At 36.8% G+C, this 21,343-nt stretch overlaps 1 protein-coding gene across 1 annotated transcript in view; it reads left to right on the top strand.

Annotated features, from left to right (window-relative positions):
- LOC113228643 ((E3-independent) E2 ubiquitin-conjugating enzyme UBE2O) overlaps window positions 1–21,343 on the top strand; it is a 41,849-nt gene that overhangs the window by 12,879 nt on the left and 7,627 nt on the right. Inside the window, exons 10-24 of the mRNA XM_026461999.1 lie at window positions 352–477; window positions 986–1,086; window positions 1,698–1,833; window positions 3,342–3,428; window positions 3,966–4,113; window positions 5,377–5,549; window positions 7,736–7,825; window positions 9,017–9,214; window positions 10,496–10,601; window positions 12,345–12,447; window positions 12,699–12,788; window positions 15,883–15,986; window positions 16,234–16,493; window positions 16,741–16,938; window positions 21,065–21,215. Coding sequence (XP_026317784.1) covers window positions 352–477; window positions 986–1,086; window positions 1,698–1,833; window positions 3,342–3,428; window positions 3,966–4,113; window positions 5,377–5,549; window positions 7,736–7,825; window positions 9,017–9,214; window positions 10,496–10,601; window positions 12,345–12,447; window positions 12,699–12,788; window positions 15,883–15,986; window positions 16,234–16,493; window positions 16,741–16,938; window positions 21,065–21,215 — 2,071 coding nt within the window. The remainder of the gene's footprint in view (window positions 1–351; window positions 478–985; window positions 1,087–1,697; window positions 1,834–3,341; window positions 3,429–3,965; window positions 4,114–5,376; window positions 5,550–7,735; window positions 7,826–9,016; window positions 9,215–10,495; window positions 10,602–12,344; window positions 12,448–12,698; window positions 12,789–15,882; window positions 15,987–16,233; window positions 16,494–16,740; window positions 16,939–21,064; window positions 21,216–21,343) is intronic.

The following is a 21,343-nucleotide window of genomic DNA, read 5'->3' as shown; positions in this document are numbered from 1 at the left end:
ATTATGAGTTCATAATCATTTGACATTAATTTCTTCTCTATTGGACCAATTACCCTGACAGACAGATTTCAGATCTTTTTTATTTTAATTGTTGTTGTTAATAATAAAAAATATAAACCTGTAAATCAATGTTTTATATTTTTATTTAAGCGTTCTTGTCTGGTGAAAAAATTAACTTAAAATATAACTGTAAGAGTATTCCAACATTTTCATTTAGATTTACGTTATGATTTTGAATCTATTTTAAGTTATGCAAATCATTACAGCGGCAATCAAATACCGACGCACAATGAGATAGCAAGTAGTAACTGTTTAAATTGACATAGTAACTAAATTGAAATGATTATACAGGACGGCACTATCGAAATGGACATACCGTCGACGCAGCTATACCCGATTCATCACCTGGACGGACAAGAATGCTTCCCGGGAGATTTTGTCGTCAGTGGTGCCGCGAATCTCGAAGATAACCAGCAGGTACAATTGTATAACTTATTTTCCAGCTACCAACTAAAGATATATGTGATTATTTTATGATGAATTAATTATGAAAGGTGCACTGGGAAATTTTCTATACAATAACCCCTCCTACAAGAGGCCCTTCCTGCCTTTCATTTTTACATTTTTAAACGCTACGCTATTGCTGTACAACATAGCCTTTGACTGCGGTAAATTCCTCGCTTTGTTTCAAACGCTTCGTAATTAATTTAATTGTAATTACACAGGTTGTATAAAAATTGGCATATTACAAAATAATTATAGTTTCACTGTGTCCAACATTAGACACAAACATATTGAGGGTATATTATATTATACATTTATTCACATATCAATCATTATCAACAGAGTAAAGAAATGTTATATTTTTTTTTGTTAATAATATCACAAGGCGTGCACACATGGATTTAGTCAGACAGTAATAGTATGAAGCTTTACCTTATATTGAATGTATTTGATTTATACATGTATTGATATTTGATTTAAGCTAAAGCACAGAGAGTATGGCGTGGTACAACGTGTGGACCATCATGGACGGACCGCCATAGTGCATTGGTACCGCACTTACACCAGTGCCGACGAGCCTGTGTGAGTTTCATACCTATTATATTTATCGATTATAATTCTTTTGTTGCTGTAGAGGCGGGTAAAAAATCCGCCATATATTGTCGCCTTGACTATACTATTAGTAATGTACATAACGTACGTAATATTCACACACTAAAAAAATACAGCCGATTTGAGACCTCCTTTTTGAAAGTCGGTTAATAATAACAACATCTTCAATAACAAGTCTTCGCCTTAATTCTAGGGCCGACAGACTAAAGCACATAAGTAAAAAAGTGCTTCATTTGTTAATATATAATTATATATTTTTTGTGTTGTTTTTAGTGTTGGCAGTTAAATACCTCTAGAATAAATTTCGAAATTTATGAAGTAACAAATGAATTTGATTTATGTGCTTTAACCAGTAGATGTATTAATTTCAGTGAATGATGTTGGATTTTGACTTATATGTGCTTTAGTCCACCGACCCTAGAAATGGAACAGAAAGTCAATTTGTTGGATGTTGATGGACAGGTTTAACAGAAAGGCGGGACGCTACCTTCCATTAAAATCTGCAATACTGATTCTCATTTAGTGGAAGACTTCGAAGAAGAATATTAAAACGTTGCTATTTAAATTCATTGTATCTACAGACCCCAAATGCTACACGAGAGTGAAGTGAGCGTGTACGACCTAAAGGACCACCCGGACTTCCAATATCGACCTGGCACGGTAGTCATTCGCGTCGCCAACTTTACCGGCGAAGACTCCAACTGCACTGCTGGACAGGTAATACAACATATCGTCGGGGATGGTGCAAATCCGCGTATTGGTAAAAAGCGTGTATCTGCACCAAACCAAATTTCACAGGAGATGAATTTGACGTTATTGCTTTGTTATGACAATGGCGTCGACTTTACGTTTTGCACAGTAAGCATTAATTTATGTTGTCTACGGACTGATAACAATAGATTCCCGTACACCACGCTAATTTGATTGCCACGACATACACGCGGATTTGACTTAGGGACTAAATTACCGAAATGGAGACTCATAATCAAATGCTAGTTACGCGTAATTGCACTATCCCCGAGGATATTCTTAAACTAGACTAAACGGAACAAAACTCTTCAACGACATGTATCTTCAAACCTAAAGAACGGACTTCGGATATGTATGGGAAAAACGGGTTTCGGAAATGTGCTCGGTTTCAAGTTACACGGTTGGGAGGTTATAAGAAAGCATGGTGGACCGAGGTCTTGTTAACCTTTGCTTAGACGCTATATTTAACAATACTAAACTGAAATTGTTTCAAGGACAATTTTAATAATAAGTTGTTTCCATTTTGGGCCAGCACACTTGAACATTTCGTAGAAGCAGCTGATTTTATATCGTCGTTTGAAAGGATTATAGGGACCCCATTCAATTTGTTTAGTTTATATCCCGTGCTTCTAATTAATGCAGTTTACGTCAATTTTATTTATTACTTAAACTCGTTCAGTACGCTTCTATGACAATATTTTAAAACATTCTGGGCAAAGCCATTCTGAAAGTTCAAATGGAACCATCACATTTTATGACATTTCCAATAACTTTTGTAAGATTTTAAGTTATAGTTAGGCCGTAGACGTTACTGAACAAGATTTTGGTTTTCTATGTCGTAGAGTTCATTATTAGAATGACTGTATTCGACGTATGCGCATACCCTCATTACTGCGACCGGCAACCGATCTATTATGGTAATTACTATTGATACAAAAAAAATCTCCTTCGATCTGAATAGATTCAAACCAGCGTCTGTAGCCACACTGTGGCCACCACTCCTATTAACTGAGCTACAGACCAAGTCTTCTATAATTATTGACTTTGTATGAATATTTATAATAACTAGTGGATTATAATTATTAATACAAAGATCATACACATTAGAATAACTTTCCCCGACCCGATGGGACTTGAACCCACGACCATACTGCTCCGTAAGCATTGCTCTTGCCAACTGACCTACGAGTATCTAGTTGTTGAAATTCTCCTAGATGTTTTTGTTAACTTACTGGAGTTTTTAACATTCTGCGCCGCTAGCGACATCTAGTGAGTTACGTTAAAACCTTCTTCACTGCAGCCGGTACCTTTACAGGTGCCTCAATTGACGTAGATGTCGCTTTTTGATTAAATGTATTATTGAGATTTAAAAAATCTGTGTTCGATGTTTGTATTATTTATTTATTCATAATAAAAACTAGTAGATATATTTCACAAAAAATTACCAATGACAAACCTCACATCTCTTTCCACAGGTCATCGACAATTTTCCGTCTGGCCGCGTCAAAGTGTGGTGGGTGGATGGTCATACTAGCATGTGCTGGCCACAGGATCTTTATAAGGTTAGTTATCGAGTCAATTATATCCTTGACGTAACGTAATTCTCGTATAGCATATAGTAAACATATTGTGTCACAGAACATTAAATACAGTGGAAGTGCTTAGTTTGCGTGTCACGTGTGCCAACAGTATGCGACGTTCCACATACTTAAGCTCAGTCCGCCATTTTCGTTTTGTACGTCATGGTTGTGTCAATTAATCTCGCGCAAAACTTCGAAAATCTTAGAAAAATGCCTTCTTTTGCTACTGTGGAGTGCAAAAATGATAATCGCACTTGTAATATTATCTATAGTGGTGTTTCATATGATTGTTGTTTTATTTTATTTCATTTTGATAAGTATTAAAATTTCTGTTAATCATATTTTTTTTTTGTTACAAGAAATTAAAGTACCGCTGCAATATGGTCGCTTTTTTTTTTGGAGAACTAAGTAAACGTCTCGAATGCGTCGTCTTTCAGCTCTTGACCGCTAGACGGCAGCACATTGATATTTTAATATAAAATGGAAACGTTAATTTCAACGTCTCTTTGTGTATTTTAGGTTGGCGAGTATGATTCCGAGGACGGTGAGCTGTGGGGCTCCGAGGGTTCCGCGTCTGACGACTCGTGGGAGACGCAGAGCTCGGCGCACGACAACGAACCGCCCACGCCGACTCAGCCGCTTAACGAACCGCCCAAGTTCCCTGCACGTCAGTATCTACCCTTAAGTTGAATAATAATAATAAATTTTAGCGTCGGCGAACTAAAGCACATAAGTCAATATTCAACATCATTCTTTTAAATTAATTGATCTACAAAAAAAGTCAAAGCACCTATGGCAAATTAATTTGTTACTTCATTAATGTGTAACTTTAATTTCTTTAATTTAATTCTAGTAGCGTCTTTTCAAATTTATCATTCTCTTCACAATCTTTCAACACAAAAAATAAATAATTATGTATTAAAAAATGAAGCACTTTTTTTAGTTTTGTGCTTTAGTCCGCCGACCCTAGAATGTACTAAACAAATCCTACAACAAAATAGCTAATTAAACATAAAAAATTTAGTTACAATGACTTCCCATTCTAGGAAATACCTACGTGATTAGGGTCTATATTTTTCTGTGACTATTACACAACTTTGGCAAACAATTTTAATCATTAAAAAATGTTATTGTATCGCTTCACATTGCTATTAATATCTCTCTATCTATATTCTGAGTGTACATAGTACATGTTGTGACAAAGTATTTGTCTTGTTCGCTATTCGACAAATATAACAAACACCAAACATGCGATACCGCGCGTTTGTCGGTTTCTTGACGCACATCAAAGGGGTTAAATAGCAATTTCGCAAGTAAACCGTCCACACTATGGTCATATTCATTATTTTAACTCCTTATTTGGCTCCATGTGCGTATGTGTCAGTAGTTGCAGGTGTATCGCACGTCAAGTATTTGTCCAAGTACAACAAACATCCAGTCGCTAATATGAACATGTGAAGTGCAGCCTTTAATGTGTCTGTAGTTCCGATTATATATAACCAATCTAAAATAGTTTTTTTCCTTATTACACTACTATATTCATGTGACAACTTTGGGCCGGAATATGATTTGTCAGCTTTGTGCACCGGAATTGCCTGTTTTTTAAATAGAGCCGTCGATAAGACAGCACCGGCGATGATACTATTAAAATAACTCAATACTTTTTCTGGTATTATGACGTCATTTTTTTTATTTCACGATATTTTTGGCGACTAGTTCTAACTTCTGTGGTTTTCTGGTTGTAACAACTTAATGGAGGCTCTGCGAACTAAGCAGAGCCTCCTTTAAGTTGTAAAAAGTAAATCGTCTATCCATTGAATATTTAGTACGAAATTGCCGATATTTTTGTCGAGGTTCGAAAATTACAAGTAAAGTGAAATAATATAACCGTGTATTTAAGTTTGCTATAAAATACACAATAAATGTTCAGTGCCCCCTACGCCACCGGAGGAGGCAGCACCGGCGATGGTCGAGGTGCCGTCCGCTGCGATCGTACCGCGGCTGCTGGAGCCACGAGTGGCGCAACACATAGAGAGAGGACGGGTTGCCATGCGACGCCTTGAAGAGATGTTCGCTAAGCATCCCACACTGCAGAGCCAAGAGGTACACGTGGTTACCACACTTATACCTTAAACACTATAGAGTTATTTGTAAAATACTAATAACCTCGATTGTTACTAACATCATTAACAACAACTTTTATTCCACGACTTACTATCTGATACTTTTTACATCTGTAGTAATATAGTAAGTTTCCCAACTCCTGCGTTTTGCATCAGACTGGTTGACACTTTCTTTTGTTACCGCACAGAGTTATCACCGTTTAGAGAAGTCTATTTAAATATTTTTATTACACTCTCGCTTCGTCCTTCGAGATTATCAGAGATTAGGCAGAAGAGAAGGCACTTGTAGTAACGCATACGTGTGATCACTTCCTTTGAATTTTCTACACTGAAATATTTTATTTTTGTACGAAAGTAAAATCTGATAAATTTATTGAAAGTCATGGAACAAAAGTTATTGTTTGTGATGTTAGTAATATAGTCGTCCGAAGTTAGTATTTTACACATAACCAAATATTAAATCGAAATTGGATTTTATAAGTTGTTGATTGTCAGTTTTATATACTACAGCGATATAGACGCAATAACACTGTATAGTCAATACCGTGTTATCGCGTCGTTCCAACTAGGAAAGAACACTTTTATCATGTTAATCATATAACAAAAAACTAACCTGTCATTTCATATCCTTTTAAACATCTATACATGCTAATAACTTTATTAATAGTTCAGATTGGTTTTGTCCATCAAATAAATCAAAGAACTCCATAGCCGTAATTGTATTTTCGGTTCCTTTTAATTTTTTTTATAGTATCATGTGACTGGACGAACAAGTCGTGCGCCTGATGGTAAGCTACACGCCTGTCCATAACACTTGCAGTACCACTCACAGCTTTAAATCGCAAAGATCTGAGGGGCACTGCCACTGCGCCCGTCACCCTGAGACGTAAGTTGACAAGTCTCATATGCCTGTAATTTCACCAGCACCGTTACCCTTTAAGACCGGAGCACAGTAATGCTGACATTCCTGCTTGGCGGCAGAAATAGGTAAGGTGGCAGTACTTCCCTGGACGAACTCTTTCACAAGGAGCTCGACTGCTACTAAAATACACTAAATACACTATGCTACGTAAATAAACTACGAACTTATTATCCTATCAAATTACTTACAAACTCTCATTTGGAGCACTGATCTCCTCGAGAGAGAGAGGCTTAAGGCATAGTGCAATAAGACCACTAGTGCAACTTCTGTCTGCACAGCGTCAATGCCTCAATGCCTACACGTCACTTGGTGCGTAGGGTTATCACAATATTAATTTAGTGGTTTTTACAGGTTGCAAACATAGTTCGTCCTGGGAAGTACTGCCACCTTATTATTTTTTCTGTCGCAAAGCAGTAATGTGTGCATTACTGTGTTTCGGTTTTGAAGGGTAAGGGTGCTGATGAAATTACAGGCACATGTGACTTGTCAACTTATATCTTTGGCTGACAGGCGCAGTGGCAGTGTCCCTCAGACCTTTATGATTTATAGCTCTGAGTGGCACTACAACTACTGTGGACAGGCGTGTCGCTTAACACCAGGCACATGGCTTGTTGGTCCTGCTACTTAGTATCATAAAAAAAAATGTCGTGCTATATTGAAACAACGTCGTTAAATGCAGTGTTAATGCAGATATCTTTGTACCAGCATCGCGGATTGGTATCTCAATTAGGAGTAGGATTATGAAATAGAAATGAAAAACATTTCGGAATTTGAGGTATTCTTGTTGAACTTAGCAAAAACACGACAGTAAAAGCATTTACTATTACATGTCATTTTTTAAACACCGAGTGAAGGCTTCATTTCTATAATGAATGGTACGTGATGCGACCCGCGCTTGGCAACGCGAGTGCACCACGAGATTATACGAGGGTATGGGTCAGGCATGCACACATTCAAGCAGCGCTCCTACGTTTGTATGGAGTTACCACTACTTGTCTTATAATATGGTTAAGGACATAGTGCGCCACTGGCCCAATGCAGGTTGTGACCCTTTGACTTGCAAATTTCATCACCATATTTTACTTTACCGCTAGCGTAAGGAATGTTACTAAAATTTTACAAATTACACGTAACTTAAAAATTAAAGTCCGTACATGCCGCCATTTGATCAATCTCTCAATTGAAACCGTTCGCCCTCTAGGTTACCATAGCTGTTTATATAATTTTCGTAATTTATTTGTCAGATCATGCGTAAACTTCTCAATCTGTATAAGGATTGTCGGTTCTTAGACCGGCTCATGGGCACTTCGTTCTTCCACGAGGATCATTTCTTGGTAAGTCTGTGAATATAAATATCGACTGTGAACTGGCAACCGGTACTATCTCAATTTTGACAACTTTACACAATGAAGAAAAAGTAATTTATATAGCATCTGGTTTATTAAACAGAAATACGTAGTGTACATACGTATATGTGTAATAAAAAACTACGTATTTGTATTTAATAGACCAGGCTCCGTAGCCTGGCTACGCATGATAGTCGCGATACGCGCGATAAAATTGAATAATAATCTTATTTCAATTTTATCGCGCGCGTCGCGAATATCATGTGCAGCCATGCTACGGGGACCAGATGCTATATAAATACCGCAAACAATTTTTTCTTCATACTGTTAAATTGTCAAAATTGAGATAGTACCGATTGCCAGTTCACAGTCGATATGCTAATATTACTTATTAAATTTGACGACCATTGCAGCCCAAGGATTTGTATTGTGGTCGATTCGATTCTCGGTAGGACCAATTTGGGAAAAGATCTTTTCTAAATTGGTTCTGGTCTGGGTGTTCTGAGTAGTGAGAAGTGTCCCGGAGTGAATTCCGTTGCTTTGATACTCATAGTACAATAAGTTCCGAAATTGGAATATCCTCAATATAGTGGTGGAACCCCAACCTATGCCTAGTCCCCCGATGCTGGAAAGGGGAAGGCGGATTAAATCATGCTATTCTACAGCACATTCCGTTTATCCTGTATAATACCGACTTCTTCTCTACTACGACTTCGGCTCTCCTAGATCTAACTAGAGAATTCCCTGTATTATGAGTACCAGAGCAACGTAATTCACTTCGAGGCACTTCCCAGAACACCCAGACTAAGTGTTCGTCACCAAGTATCCGAGCAAATTTATTTACTCTTTAACCGACTTCAAAAAAGGAGAAGGTTCTCAAATCGACTGTATGTTTTTTTTGTATCTCCAGTGTCAAGTCCTGTATAGTGGCGAACTAGGGGATATTTCAATAAAACTTAGCAAATAGACGTAATTCCACGTACTTTTGAGGTCGGTTTTTTTAGTACTCTGTACTGAGATTATACGAACCCTCTGACGTAATAAAATAATACCACTGTAGTTCACAGACAGTTGTGATAGACGGTTCAATACGCTTCATACGCAACTGTTTGGCATAGAAGAGTTTTCTTTTTCTAATAAAATTTCAAGAAGGTGGTCATGACATTTTCTATTCCACAGGGTCTTTTAGAACGAGTGCGTGAACGTGGTGCAACCACACCTTGCGCAGGCGAGAGGCGCGTCCACGAACAACTCGCGCGACTGTTTTCCAACGAGCCGTCGGCTGAGGCGACGCCCATCGATGCCATGTCTATCGACGAAGAGGACAAGCCTACTCGCACTATCATCACAACTAATGTCTGCGTTGAACCCATGGAGGTAAGTGGACTTCCCAAATACAACTACGTAGTACTCATGAGCTTGGAACGAGCACAAAAACAGAAAATATGGTTTCCCCGAACTGTCTGGAATTATAGTGTAAAAAATTACCGTCATGTCGATTATCTCTATAAGCGCGAGAGTGACTATCACGCACAAAAATGCTATAGCAGCGTTATACAAGATTAATTTTCTTTACTCTTGCGAGTTCTGTCTGTTTATTCTTGGCCACACCTTGTGTTCGAGCAAAATTTTTAATTAGTATTTGCGTATTTTATAATAATAATAATAATAACACACACACACTAAGGCTATCCTGTATCGCGGGTGCCATGGACACATACATAGACAAACAAACTACTCCCGAGAGAAATAAATGTAGGCTATACATTTCTCCCGGCACGGTTATCGAACTCGGGACCTCTGCGTGGCAATCCGGCTTGGTAACCGTTCGGCCATGGAGGCAGTTAGTATAAGAAATATACTTGAGAAACAATCACCATGTGTCGATACCATGTGTGACAAAGTATTGGTCTTGTTTGCCTATTCGACAAACACAGTAAACATCAAATACGCGTTACCGCACCCTGGTCGCTTCCTCAAGGCACATCAAATGAGTCAAATACACAGGTTATTTTTTGTCAATAAAATAAATTTTAAAGGGGATGAAATAGACGATGAAAGTTTTTATGGAGAACCAATAACTACCTCCGTGGCCGAACGGTTACCATACCGGACTGCCACGCAGAGGTCACCGGGTTCGATTCCCGAGCCGAGAGAAATATTTGTATGGCCTACATTTATTTCTCTCGTGAGTTTGGGTGTAATTTGTGGTTGTCTATGTGTGTGTCCATGGTACCCGCGACACAGGATTTCCCTAGTGCGGGGCTATGTTGAGTGTGTGCGTTATTATTATTATTATTAACTATGAAAATTAGTATAGTACAATAGGATATTCGAAGTACTTATTCTACGCAGACGAAGACGATACCAGCTAGTTTAATTTAAGTAAGTTCTTTATTTAGTTACAAAATTTTGTAATCATTTATTACATTTATTTTGTAACCAAGACGAGCTACCGTCCTTGTATGCTTTCACAATCAAAAAAACTTGTAATATGTATCTCAGTATTGTCATGTAATTAATTCCTAGTGAGAATAAGTGTCTTAAACCTTATGATTGGTATTGAACCGTAACACAATTTTTGAGGAGTGTTTACCACATATAGTACTAGTCCGGACAGTGAAAATGTTAATTAAATGCATATGGTTTTAACTACAGGTTGAAAGTACTCCGTCAAAGAAGGATCTACACTTGAACATCGACCCGGCTCAGGCGTCGGGATCCGATCAAAACCTTTCAAAGGAGCCTTCGGGCAGTGAAAACGGTGAGATACAAACAATCTAATTATCCACAGGAAACAAGCTGAGTGCAATTGTAAACTGTAACTGTAAATGTATTGAACCATGATACCAAAATTAGTGTCATTCCTACAAAAATATCTATCTCAAACTTAAAACAAACAGCAAATCAAGTTGAGTATACTGCATGGACCCAATTGCTACATGTTCAAAGAGTTTTGTTAACGTTATGCTCTTGATATTTCTTCCATAATTGTTATTTATTGATTTCTTTCTGCATAATAACAATCGAGTATATAACCAGAAATAGAGACGAAATAAGGGCCATATATTCCTGGTAACACATTAGCGATACAGCTCTTATAAATATCAACTCTCGTTTGCACTGATATATAGACAGGCCAACTACTGACCTGTGCGTACGTCTCCGTATGTTCCAAAAAATATTCTGTATTTATTGTAATAAAGATAATATCTCTAACAATGCTGTGCTGTTCTATTCGGTGGTGTGGGAAAAACAGCAAAACATCTAGTTACAAAACAAACGAAATCACATTACATCGGTAATTAAATATTAAATATGTAATTTTGTAATTTACGTCCATTATAGCAAAACAATTTCTCAAGTTAACTGGTCGATTTGAAGTGAAACAATTGACGGCACGCATTGACGACACCCGTCAATTGTTTCGAACTCGATCCAGCCAATCGGAGCGCAGTTATCACAGTAATGATATGGCAGAATAGTTTTCAAACAAATTAAATGACATTTCGTCTCTATTTCTGGTTATAGACTCGATGATAATAACGCTGCTGTCTTTCACACTATTATATAAATATTTTGTTTCACTACACAAACTATAGGGCTAGCACGATAGACGCGACTTGCGCGAGAGCGACATAAAGCGCGAGGTCTCTAAGCGAGAATAGCAGCATGTCGCGCTTTACGGCGCTCTCGCGCTAGTCGCGCCTTGTGCTAACCCTACTTACTCAAAATTAATCTTGTTTAGTTGAAATTGCCACAAAAGTTGACAATCTGTCGTAATAAATTACTGATACTGCTTGTTCTGTTTGCAGAAAAATAAAACCTCTTGTTAACTTACTTTTTCAATCCAAATACTGAAAAGGTAAACAAACTGGTCACTGACACAACCACAGACAGCTTAGTGATGGCCTGGTGTACTGTAAACTACGAATCACTTAATTAATTACATGAATCAATTTATTTAATGGAATCAGATGGAAGAACAATTCTTTTTGCGACTTCACTGCTGATTACTCACAAAAAATGTGATTGGATACTGAGTGATGATGTTTTCATACATAGTATTAGTACATGGTGTACTTGTACTACGAGTACTAATGGTTTTTCTTACATGACAACATGACCTTTAAAAGTAAATCTTAATCTTCCTTCAAATCCTTACACTTAGATACTTGTTCCATTATGATTGAATTATTCGATTTACTAATCGACTACAAACACTTTAATTGCATGAGCCGAATGATTTTTTTCGTAACGTGCTATGCAACCATAACCAATCCATACTTCCTTTTAAATATATTTTAAACCCATTTTTGTGCTAACATTTTTCAAATACGGTTATAAGTTGTAATTTTGATTGCGTACTCAATGAATTCAAATGATTTTTGCTCGAAAAAGTGATGAGGTATAAAGTCGAAATCTTCAAAAATATACGTGAAAATGTTACTTATTCCTAGACTATAACTTGTTGGTCGCCTTTGTTACTATTTAAGTTTGATCACAGCTGACGAGGCAACCGACGTGGACGGGACGACTCGCAACGTTTGCTACAAGCTGTGCTCGCTGATCCATCAACAATTGATCAAGGCGCATGCCGAAGTTAGCCGGTATGTACTTTGTGCTGCTAAATCAGTAAAAACCATGAACACTGCTAATGTAATGTTAAGTAGACGCTGTGATGTATTACGGCGATATGACAGGACACACGCACGATTATACTGTAAGGAGCGGTATATAAAAAAATAATAATTTTACTTATGATTTGGAATTAAAAACACAAAGTTTACCTTGTCACATCAATGGAGACAGGCATGGATAGAATTGTTAGAAAAGGTAATAAATTGTTTATCTTCCGCAGGAGAAGGCCGCAAGAGTTGGCCGAATTCCTTAACGGCTTAATGAGAAATCAAAACGCGACTAAGGAGAAGTTACCCTACCACTTTTCAGTGTGAGCTTACATTTTTGTTTCTTTACCTTTATTGTTTATGTTGGTTTGCCATGTTCGCTGGACTCTTGTACTTGCTTTACTCTTCTGTTGTCCCTTTAGTTTCCCTTTTTAGTTTTCCGTATTAATTAGCTATCCCTTTCCACATTTCTGTCTATGTACAGGCTGATTTCAAAAGCTGATCAGAAACTAGGAGCTTATGCGTATTCACCAAGAATACAAACAATTTTTTTTTAATTCCATAACAAAATATGGATTGGAACAGGTAATGCAAGGGAAATCGATAAATGTGCGCAATGCGATGAATGAGCTCCTCAAAGATTCCTGTCTATTGGTTAAGTACAGACTTCCAATAGCAAACTTATGTAATTATTTTGGTGTCATCAATTTTTTTAATCGTACTTATTTTCATGCACCGAGTTACTGGACAATGCAGTGCCAATATTTTTAATAATATTGCTTCGAAATGTGAAATGTTTGTTGTTATTCTAACGAACGTTGTGTTCAGTAACTTGGCTAAATAAGGAGTAACTTTTTCGATACATTCAGCCTCATTATTCATATTCCAAAATGAGTTGACCTCCCTCTTATAACCCTATAAAATCTGAGTCTGATTGAGCAGTGTGGCAAATTGTAAATATGTTCTTTGCTCTGCTATAAACACACTTGCTATTTGTACAATACAAAAGCAGCAGTAGAACTCCTTGTGAAAAGAGTTCATCCAAGGAAGTACTTGACACCTTACCTATTTCTGCCGCTAAGCAGTAATGCGAGTATTACTGCGCTCCGGTTTTGAAGGGTAAGGGTGCTGGAGAAATTACAGGCACATGGAAATTGTCAATTTATGTCTCAGAGTGACGGGCGCAGTGGGAGTGCCCCTCAGATCATTGCGATTTAAAGTTCTGAGTGGCACTGCGACTGTTATAGATTACGCACGACATATTCGTCCCTTCACTGGGTATCATAAAAAAAGAAAACAAAACTTACAATATTTGTTTATTTTTCGTTAGTGTACACAAACCTATGTGTTTCCAACGCTATGAACACAAACGTTTAGATTGTAAGTGCTGACGTAAAAGGAACCGAGAGATTAGTTCCACGTTCGTAAGTGCAATTATAACAATTGATTTTGTAGTTGGTGTTGTTTCGCACTATTGGGTATTAATTCATACATATAGATGTTGCCAATTTTCTGCAATGCTCAAGTATATAATTTGACCTTTGTACCATAAATATTCTTGAATATCATGTGTTTAATCTGTAGGTACTTTAAAAAAATATATGTCTATGTGTATCTTAGATCGCAATACTTATATTAAACAATCTAATTTCTCAGAAAAAAAAAGTACAAACAATCTGTTATAACGACTCCATTTCATGTGCACAGTATTTCCTCATTTTCGAAATTCCGTTTTGTTTGTTTTCTCTACTATTTTCTTCAATTAAAGAATCATTTCAAAATCATTTTCACAACATTTGAATGATTAAAAAGTTGTCAATTTACACAACACTATTTTCAGTCTATGTACAATCCGTAATATACCGTAGTGAATTGCAACATGTAGTTCTTCCGTCTTATTTTATTTATTTTTATTTCCGTTTTGTAACTGTAAAAAGTGGTAACTTAATTTCTCTGTTTTCCGAAATAGTTTCGTATTTGTATGTCGATGACCTTTGACCATTGTAGACCGCGTAGTAAAGTTGTTTAATGTAAGTCTTGCGTGAACCTCTCGATATTGTTTTACCCTAATGTACTTATTTATGTGCATGGTAAATTTTATAGAGGTGGTTGGTTGTTCTGTCCTTGTATGCTGGCTTTTCGTTTATGGTTAATATAATGCGTTGGGAGCTTACATAACCGTGCCATCGATATAACAAAAATTGTGTTATTCCACTTCTGTATACGTACATAATGTCTGTTGTTATTCCACGCTTAGTTGGTATCTCGTGTGAAGTCGCTCTGATCCATTATCCTTCAAAGTGGGACAATCAATTACGATTTCGTTATTTACATTTACTGCGGGCAGATGTGAAAGTAGCCATATCCTATTGGTCGTTGAAACAAACATCACAAAGACCGGCTAAATGAAAGCAGATGTGAAAACGGTTACATCCTTATTGGTTGTTCAGAAGCGCTTTTAGGCACAAGTACCTGAACGTCATACAGACGATGACTATCGGCCCAGATCATTATATTACATAATTTTAATCTAAGTCCAAATCGACTAGTCGATACACTGAATTACACGTCCATTTTGGACTATAAGTCTAAACTGTAGCCAAATTCGATATAGAATGTTTAATAACAAAACGTTGCTAGACAACCAATGATGGCAGGTATAACGAACATTTTTTTACCATGCTTATTATTTAGGCTAGCTCTGCTCACTGACTGCTCGCGTAATTGGAATTGAAATAAGTCAGCAGGTAATTGGATTGTATAGAAATAATGCTTACCTAGCCAATTATTATAAAGTTTGCAAAGTATCTATTGATACGTATGATTAAAAATAAAGTAATTAAGATTCTGATACCTATTAATGCTTACTGCTAGATAGTGGGAAATGTCAGATGAAAAAAAACAAAATTGTAAGATTTACTGATATTAACATATCTCGTCCAACGTCAATTTCAGATTGTAGTCTTAAATTACTACTTCAATGTTTACAATCTCTTCCTTCAAAAGTTTTATAATAATTAATTACTTGTAATTTTTATGTTGGTTTCAAAATACTAGTGATTTGAAACTTCGATTGAACATGATGATGAATATTTATTCATCACAAACATAACTTCAAGATTCATATTATCAACAGTCTGAGGTAAAAAACCCTAAAAATAATGTTTTTGTTTATCGAAATTTCTAATTCATAGAATTTGGCTAGAGTATAGAATGCGTTGTAAATATTAGTAGTTACGGTGTATCGTCTGGACTATGGGGCCAGTAGTCAAAGTCTTGGCCTCTATAATGCGTGACCGCTCTGAGAATGCTATTGTCTTTACCTTTCACAATTGAATTGCGTTTTATGTAATGATTCCAGTCTGACATATGTAATTTTCTGTCTACTGTAATGACTGACTAATGTAATGTTTCCAGTCAATACGGCGCGTTGGTAGTAAGCCTGGCCGAGGAGGAGAAAGACAAACCGGCTGGTGAGACTAAGAACGAAGGGAACGCCAGCGGCAAATCCGATGAAAATCGTATGTAGAAAATTGATTTTCCCTCATTGCGAATTATTGTCGTGCTTTAAAACTTTACAATGTATTTTTATACCCAAATTAATTCAATTCTGCTACATTCGACAAGATTCTGTTTCTGTTTTGTATCATTTGTTCTTAATGTGTGATACATACATTATTGTGTGATACATTATTTTTGTTAGTTTTGTTGTATATGTGTAATGTACAGTAACAGTTGATATACAGAGAATGTTTCCAAACATTTTAGCGGCACCGATAGTGCCCGATACGGCACCGCTAGCAACAGCCGAAGGCGCCGAATTAGAAGGAGATACGGACTCCTTAAACGCTGCTAATGCCCTTGGAGGGAGCGAGACAAAAGATGACGGCGAAGGCTTCTGTGTTTTGGAGAGTGCACCGAGTGGTCACCGCTTCCGTCTTTCTATTCTGCAGCCGTCTGAACCACGGACTTTCTACTCGGCTGTCAAGCGTGAAATTAAGCTGCTCAAGAGTGATTTGCCTCCTGGAGTATGTATATCTTGGTCGTGCTATTTCGTTAGTATTGAACAATAATAAACAATGCCTATGTAATACAGAAGAGTAGACTTAGCTACATACTCGCCCTGCATTTTTTTCTATTATTTATTTTGCATTTGTCACTATATTTGACTGCATGTCATACTTTTTACCGTACACGGTACGATTCGTCTTCACGATCTGTCTTTTCAGACTAATCGAAAGTACAAATCCTACAATCATATTTTAATATGAGCAGGTATGGGTTCGCGGGTACGAAGACCGCATCGACCTTCTGTCGGTGATGATCGCCGGGCCTACAAAGACGCCGTACGAAGACGGGCTGTTCGTGTTCGACGTGCAACTCGGAGGGGAGTATCCGCGCGCGCCGCCACTTTGCCACTATCACTCGTACTGCACAGACCGCCTTAACCCCAATCTATATGAAGATGGCAAGGTAAGACTTTGTTCTGTTTCATAATAATAATATCAAGTAATAAGACTAACAAGTCGTGTGTCTAGTGGTAAGCTACACGCCCGTCCATAACAGTTGCAGTGCCACTCAGAGCTTTAAATCGCAAAGATTTGAAGGGCACTGCCAATGCCCCCGTCAATCTGGGATATAAGTTGACAAGTTTCATGTGCCTGTAATTTCACCAGCACCCTTACCCTTCAAAACCGGAATACAGTTAATGCTGCTTGGCGACAGAAATAGTTGATGTGGCAGTACTTCTCTCGACAAACTCTTTTACAAGGAGCTCTACTGCTATTTAATCCATTATCGTCGAATTTAATTGCATTAATATTAAATAATGTGTATTAACTCATTTTTCTTAGATACAACAACAGTACCACATATAATTCACATTATACATTGTTTTTATAATACGTCTAAACAAAAAATTGTTGCACTCCTTTAACTGCGTATAGACGCATTTCAATCTTTGCGCTTACTACACCCTATGGTGTAATAAGGTCAATTGAGTATGGTCTATCTATCGATGCTCCACTATTTGGGAGCAATACCATAAATATATTTTTTGCAGCCATTGTTCACTTATGTTAAGCATACTAATAATGTGTTATTGCCCACTAATACGATTGTTATTTGGATAAGTGGTTATTTTTGAAATTTATTTTTATTTATACATTGACATACAACCATAGACAAAAAATGCTTCCTGGACTCTTTTATTTTTTTAATTTTAGTGAAGCGACGTGCTCTTTAGCTCCGATAGTTTATTCGAGCCTACAGATTATGTAACGAAGATTATTCAAGTTGATAAATTTTAATACCTGTGTAATAATAATGAAAAGAAATAAATTATAAGTAATTATAATAAATTCTTATTTTGTTTATTATAATGAAGCGTCGGATTCTTCTCCATGTGAGCGGGAATCATGACTTGAATCCTCATTAACATTAATTATTCATTCTTGAGTACACAAATTGTCAAATGCAACATCACGATCCCAACCAGTCAATATCTTCTTTTTTAAACCCGTCCACATTCACCATTAAAACTACTTCACAAATAAAATCGATTTTAATTTTTTTTTATTGAATTGGTATTCAATCATTTTTTGTGAAATGAATCCCTAGTTTGTTATAATTAATACAAAGATCGAACACTCAAAATTCCTTCGATCCGGCCGGATTCGAACCGACGTCTTAGCAGGCCGTGCCAGACGCTATACCAACTAAGCAAATAAAAAAAATAAAATCGATTGTTATAAACATTCGAATCGGAAACGCATTAGGACATCACTAATTAATTAGAATTCTAGCTTTCAAAAGTTAAATAAATGGTTGGACAGAGTATAGTGATAAATTAGTTTCTACGCTGTCGTTTTTTTAAGTGAAATAACACATTATTTTTGTATTGCCAGACTATATGTCAGATGAATGCGGATGGTGAGAGAGTAGTAAAGGGGAGCAATCACGGCGGCCCATTTTTCCATAGTAAAACAATGCTGAGTCCAGTACTGCCGTGCCAAACCAATAACAATGTAAAGTCACTTAGTGTTTTGATTTAACAGCGCTAATTTATACCCTGACATTTCAACTTTGGAGGTATTAGTGTTTTCGAATGAGATATTAGAAACTAAAATACACTGTAAGTTTTAAAAATCATTTTGCATAACACGTTATGCAGTAATACAGTCTTTTGCTATCACAATTTTAAGTTGCGGGGTGTCTGAGTTAGCGAAAACTCTCAGATCTCGTAAATGTCACAGGAGCGGGGGTCTGCTAGCATTCAAATTTATATTTAATAAAAACGACAGTGATGCTTGCACTTTATAACTCGTAAGCAATTTACAAGAGAAAATAATAACTATGGTATCAAATGGTCGCGTCTGTTGTGAGAACCAAACTCGCTTTTATTCCCTAAGCTTCCCCGCAAGCCACCAGTCTCGAGAAATGACGCACGCCATGTTGTTTTCATGCAGTAATTCGTGACAAGCACGGTAGATGGCGCCAGGTGTAGGCAATTGCGTCAATAAAATTATTAAAGGAGCACTGCTACCATTGACTTCCAAATAAATGGACGTCGGGTCCGCGCTAAAAAGTGCCCGAACTTACAGGGCGTTAAAATCGTATACAGAGCGTCAATCACGCTTTTGTCTTCGTTTGTTCGACTGACAGCGCGCTTGTCAATGATGCCGTATTGTGTAGTAAAACCTTGTAAAAATTAGTCAACTAAAGTGAAAAAACAGGGTGGTATATCATATTATCAGTAAGTACTACATTGTGTTATCATAGTTATCAAAGTGTTATTTTATGCACTAGTATATATAGTATTTAATTTATATTTAAATTAATCGTAAATATAAATTACAAAAGCAATCAAAATAATCACATAGCTAACTGTCTCTTTCCGACTCACTGCTTGCGTAAAAGACTGAACGAGACCCATCACGTCAATTTCAATTGTTTGAAACACAAGCGTTTGAAATAGTCAGAACAAAAATTTCATAGAGTCATTTTGATGCTAATGTTATTATTAAAATATTTTTTAATACATGTGAGTAATACTTTCAAATATTGTTGTACTCTTTCTACGGCTCGGGGTTACGAGTCAGAAGACCGAAAATACATTTGCCCGAAATAACGTTTGCATGAATTTCCATAATCCCGAAAGTATTTTTTTAGGTTTTTGTATGGCCTACATTTATTTCTCTCGTGAGTTTGAGTGTAATTTGTGGTTATGTATCTATGGCACTCGCGACACAGGGTTTCCTTAATGCGGGGCAATGTTGAGTGTGTGCGTTATTATAATTGTTATTATTAATTAGTACCTACGTGTTTATTTTGGAAAGCGTTTCTCTTGCGCAATCAATATCGCGCATTTTAATTTTGTAATTGTCTCACAGCGGCAAATACCCTACTACCGTCATAGCCGTACTTTTTCATGCACAAGAAACATTTGCAAGAACTATGAGCAGTACGACTATGCCTGTTGACGGAATCAACCGTCGTCAGTGATAAACCGTAATAATTGTATTGAATCAATGTAAGCACTACGGCATGTAGAAAAGTGGTGACATTTTTGAGCGCAGTATAATTTCAGTACTATGCACGAACGGGTTAAGAAAATGGTAAGAAAAGAAAGGAAACCAGAGCTGATGCAAGCTTGATAAAAGACCATAATATTAAAGCTTTGGTATGTGATTACATCAATGAGTGAACAAAAACACTGCATAATAATACAAATAGTACAACCTTGATAGCCTAACGGTTTGCACTGTGGGCATTGAATGAGAAGTTCCCGGGTTCAATACCGGTAGGATCAATTTAACAAATTAAGTTTTCTAAATGGTTCTGGTCTTGGTACCAAGAACGATGGAATTTATTCCGGGGCATAACTCAGAACACCCAGAGCAAAACAATTTTCGAGAAGTTCACATTTAGTTTTATAGTTGATTGAGCTGATTTTTACGGTTTTCAAAAAAATTCTCGTATAACTCGAGAAATCGGGTACGAGAACTCTCGAAACTCAAGAAAAAAAGTCAGACACCCTAGCTCGTAATAAATGGCATTGTATAAAATTCAACATTTACCTATAAAATTTATTTATAAATAATAAAGGCTACTCCATTATACCTGTGTTCAAGTAGTTTTCACTAGAAACTACATATGGTGCATTTTGATAAGTTTTCAGTAGAAGCTGAATATGGTGTTTTTTTGCGGCTTTCAGTTGTTGCAAGCAAAATTAGGCAGTACTGCAATGACATTACAATTTAAATTCAACTTTTTAGCTTTTTCATATTCCTTTACATGTCACTATGTTTAAATAGGTTGACTTGGGACATTTTTTTCGTGGTTTTAGTATTAGACCCGTCGTCCATTTATTTGTAAGTCAATGACTGTTACGCATACTTTTTCGGTATAAAAAGAACTTGGAAGTATTGAGCTTTGATAATAATAATTAGAGCCTACTTAAAAAAAATTAAGCACCAAAGTAAAAAAGAAAAATTAATTTGTTAATATTGTTGGTACTATATTCGTGATATTTAAATCATTAACACCACATCTAATGGACCCTAAATACGGTCAGTAAAAAGTAAAATCAATTTGTCAGGTGTGCGTGTCTCTACTGGGCACGTGGTCGGGGCGCGGTGTGGAAGTGTGGGGCAAGGACAGCTCGCTGCTGCAAGTGATCGTGTCACTGCAAGGGCTTATTCTCAATGCTGAGCCCTACTTCAACGAGGCAGGATACGAAAGGCAGAAAGGTGAGTCTGTTTGTATCCACTCACAGGCAAATGCACTTTGTGGCAGAATTTCAAGGGATATATATATATATATATATATATATATATACATTCTTTTACCAATTATTAATTCTATTAGTACCTCAGAA

The sequence above is a fragment of the Hyposmocoma kahamanoa genome, unplaced genomic scaffold (genome assembly GCF_003589595.1).
Source record: "Hyposmocoma kahamanoa isolate Upper Pololo Valley unplaced genomic scaffold, ASM358959v1 232, whole genome shotgun sequence".
NCBI lineage: Eukaryota > Metazoa > Arthropoda > Insecta > Lepidoptera > Cosmopterigidae > Hyposmocoma > Hyposmocoma kahamanoa.
Note: the sequence above shows the minus strand (reverse complement) of the source record. Positions and strands in the feature narration are given on the sequence as shown.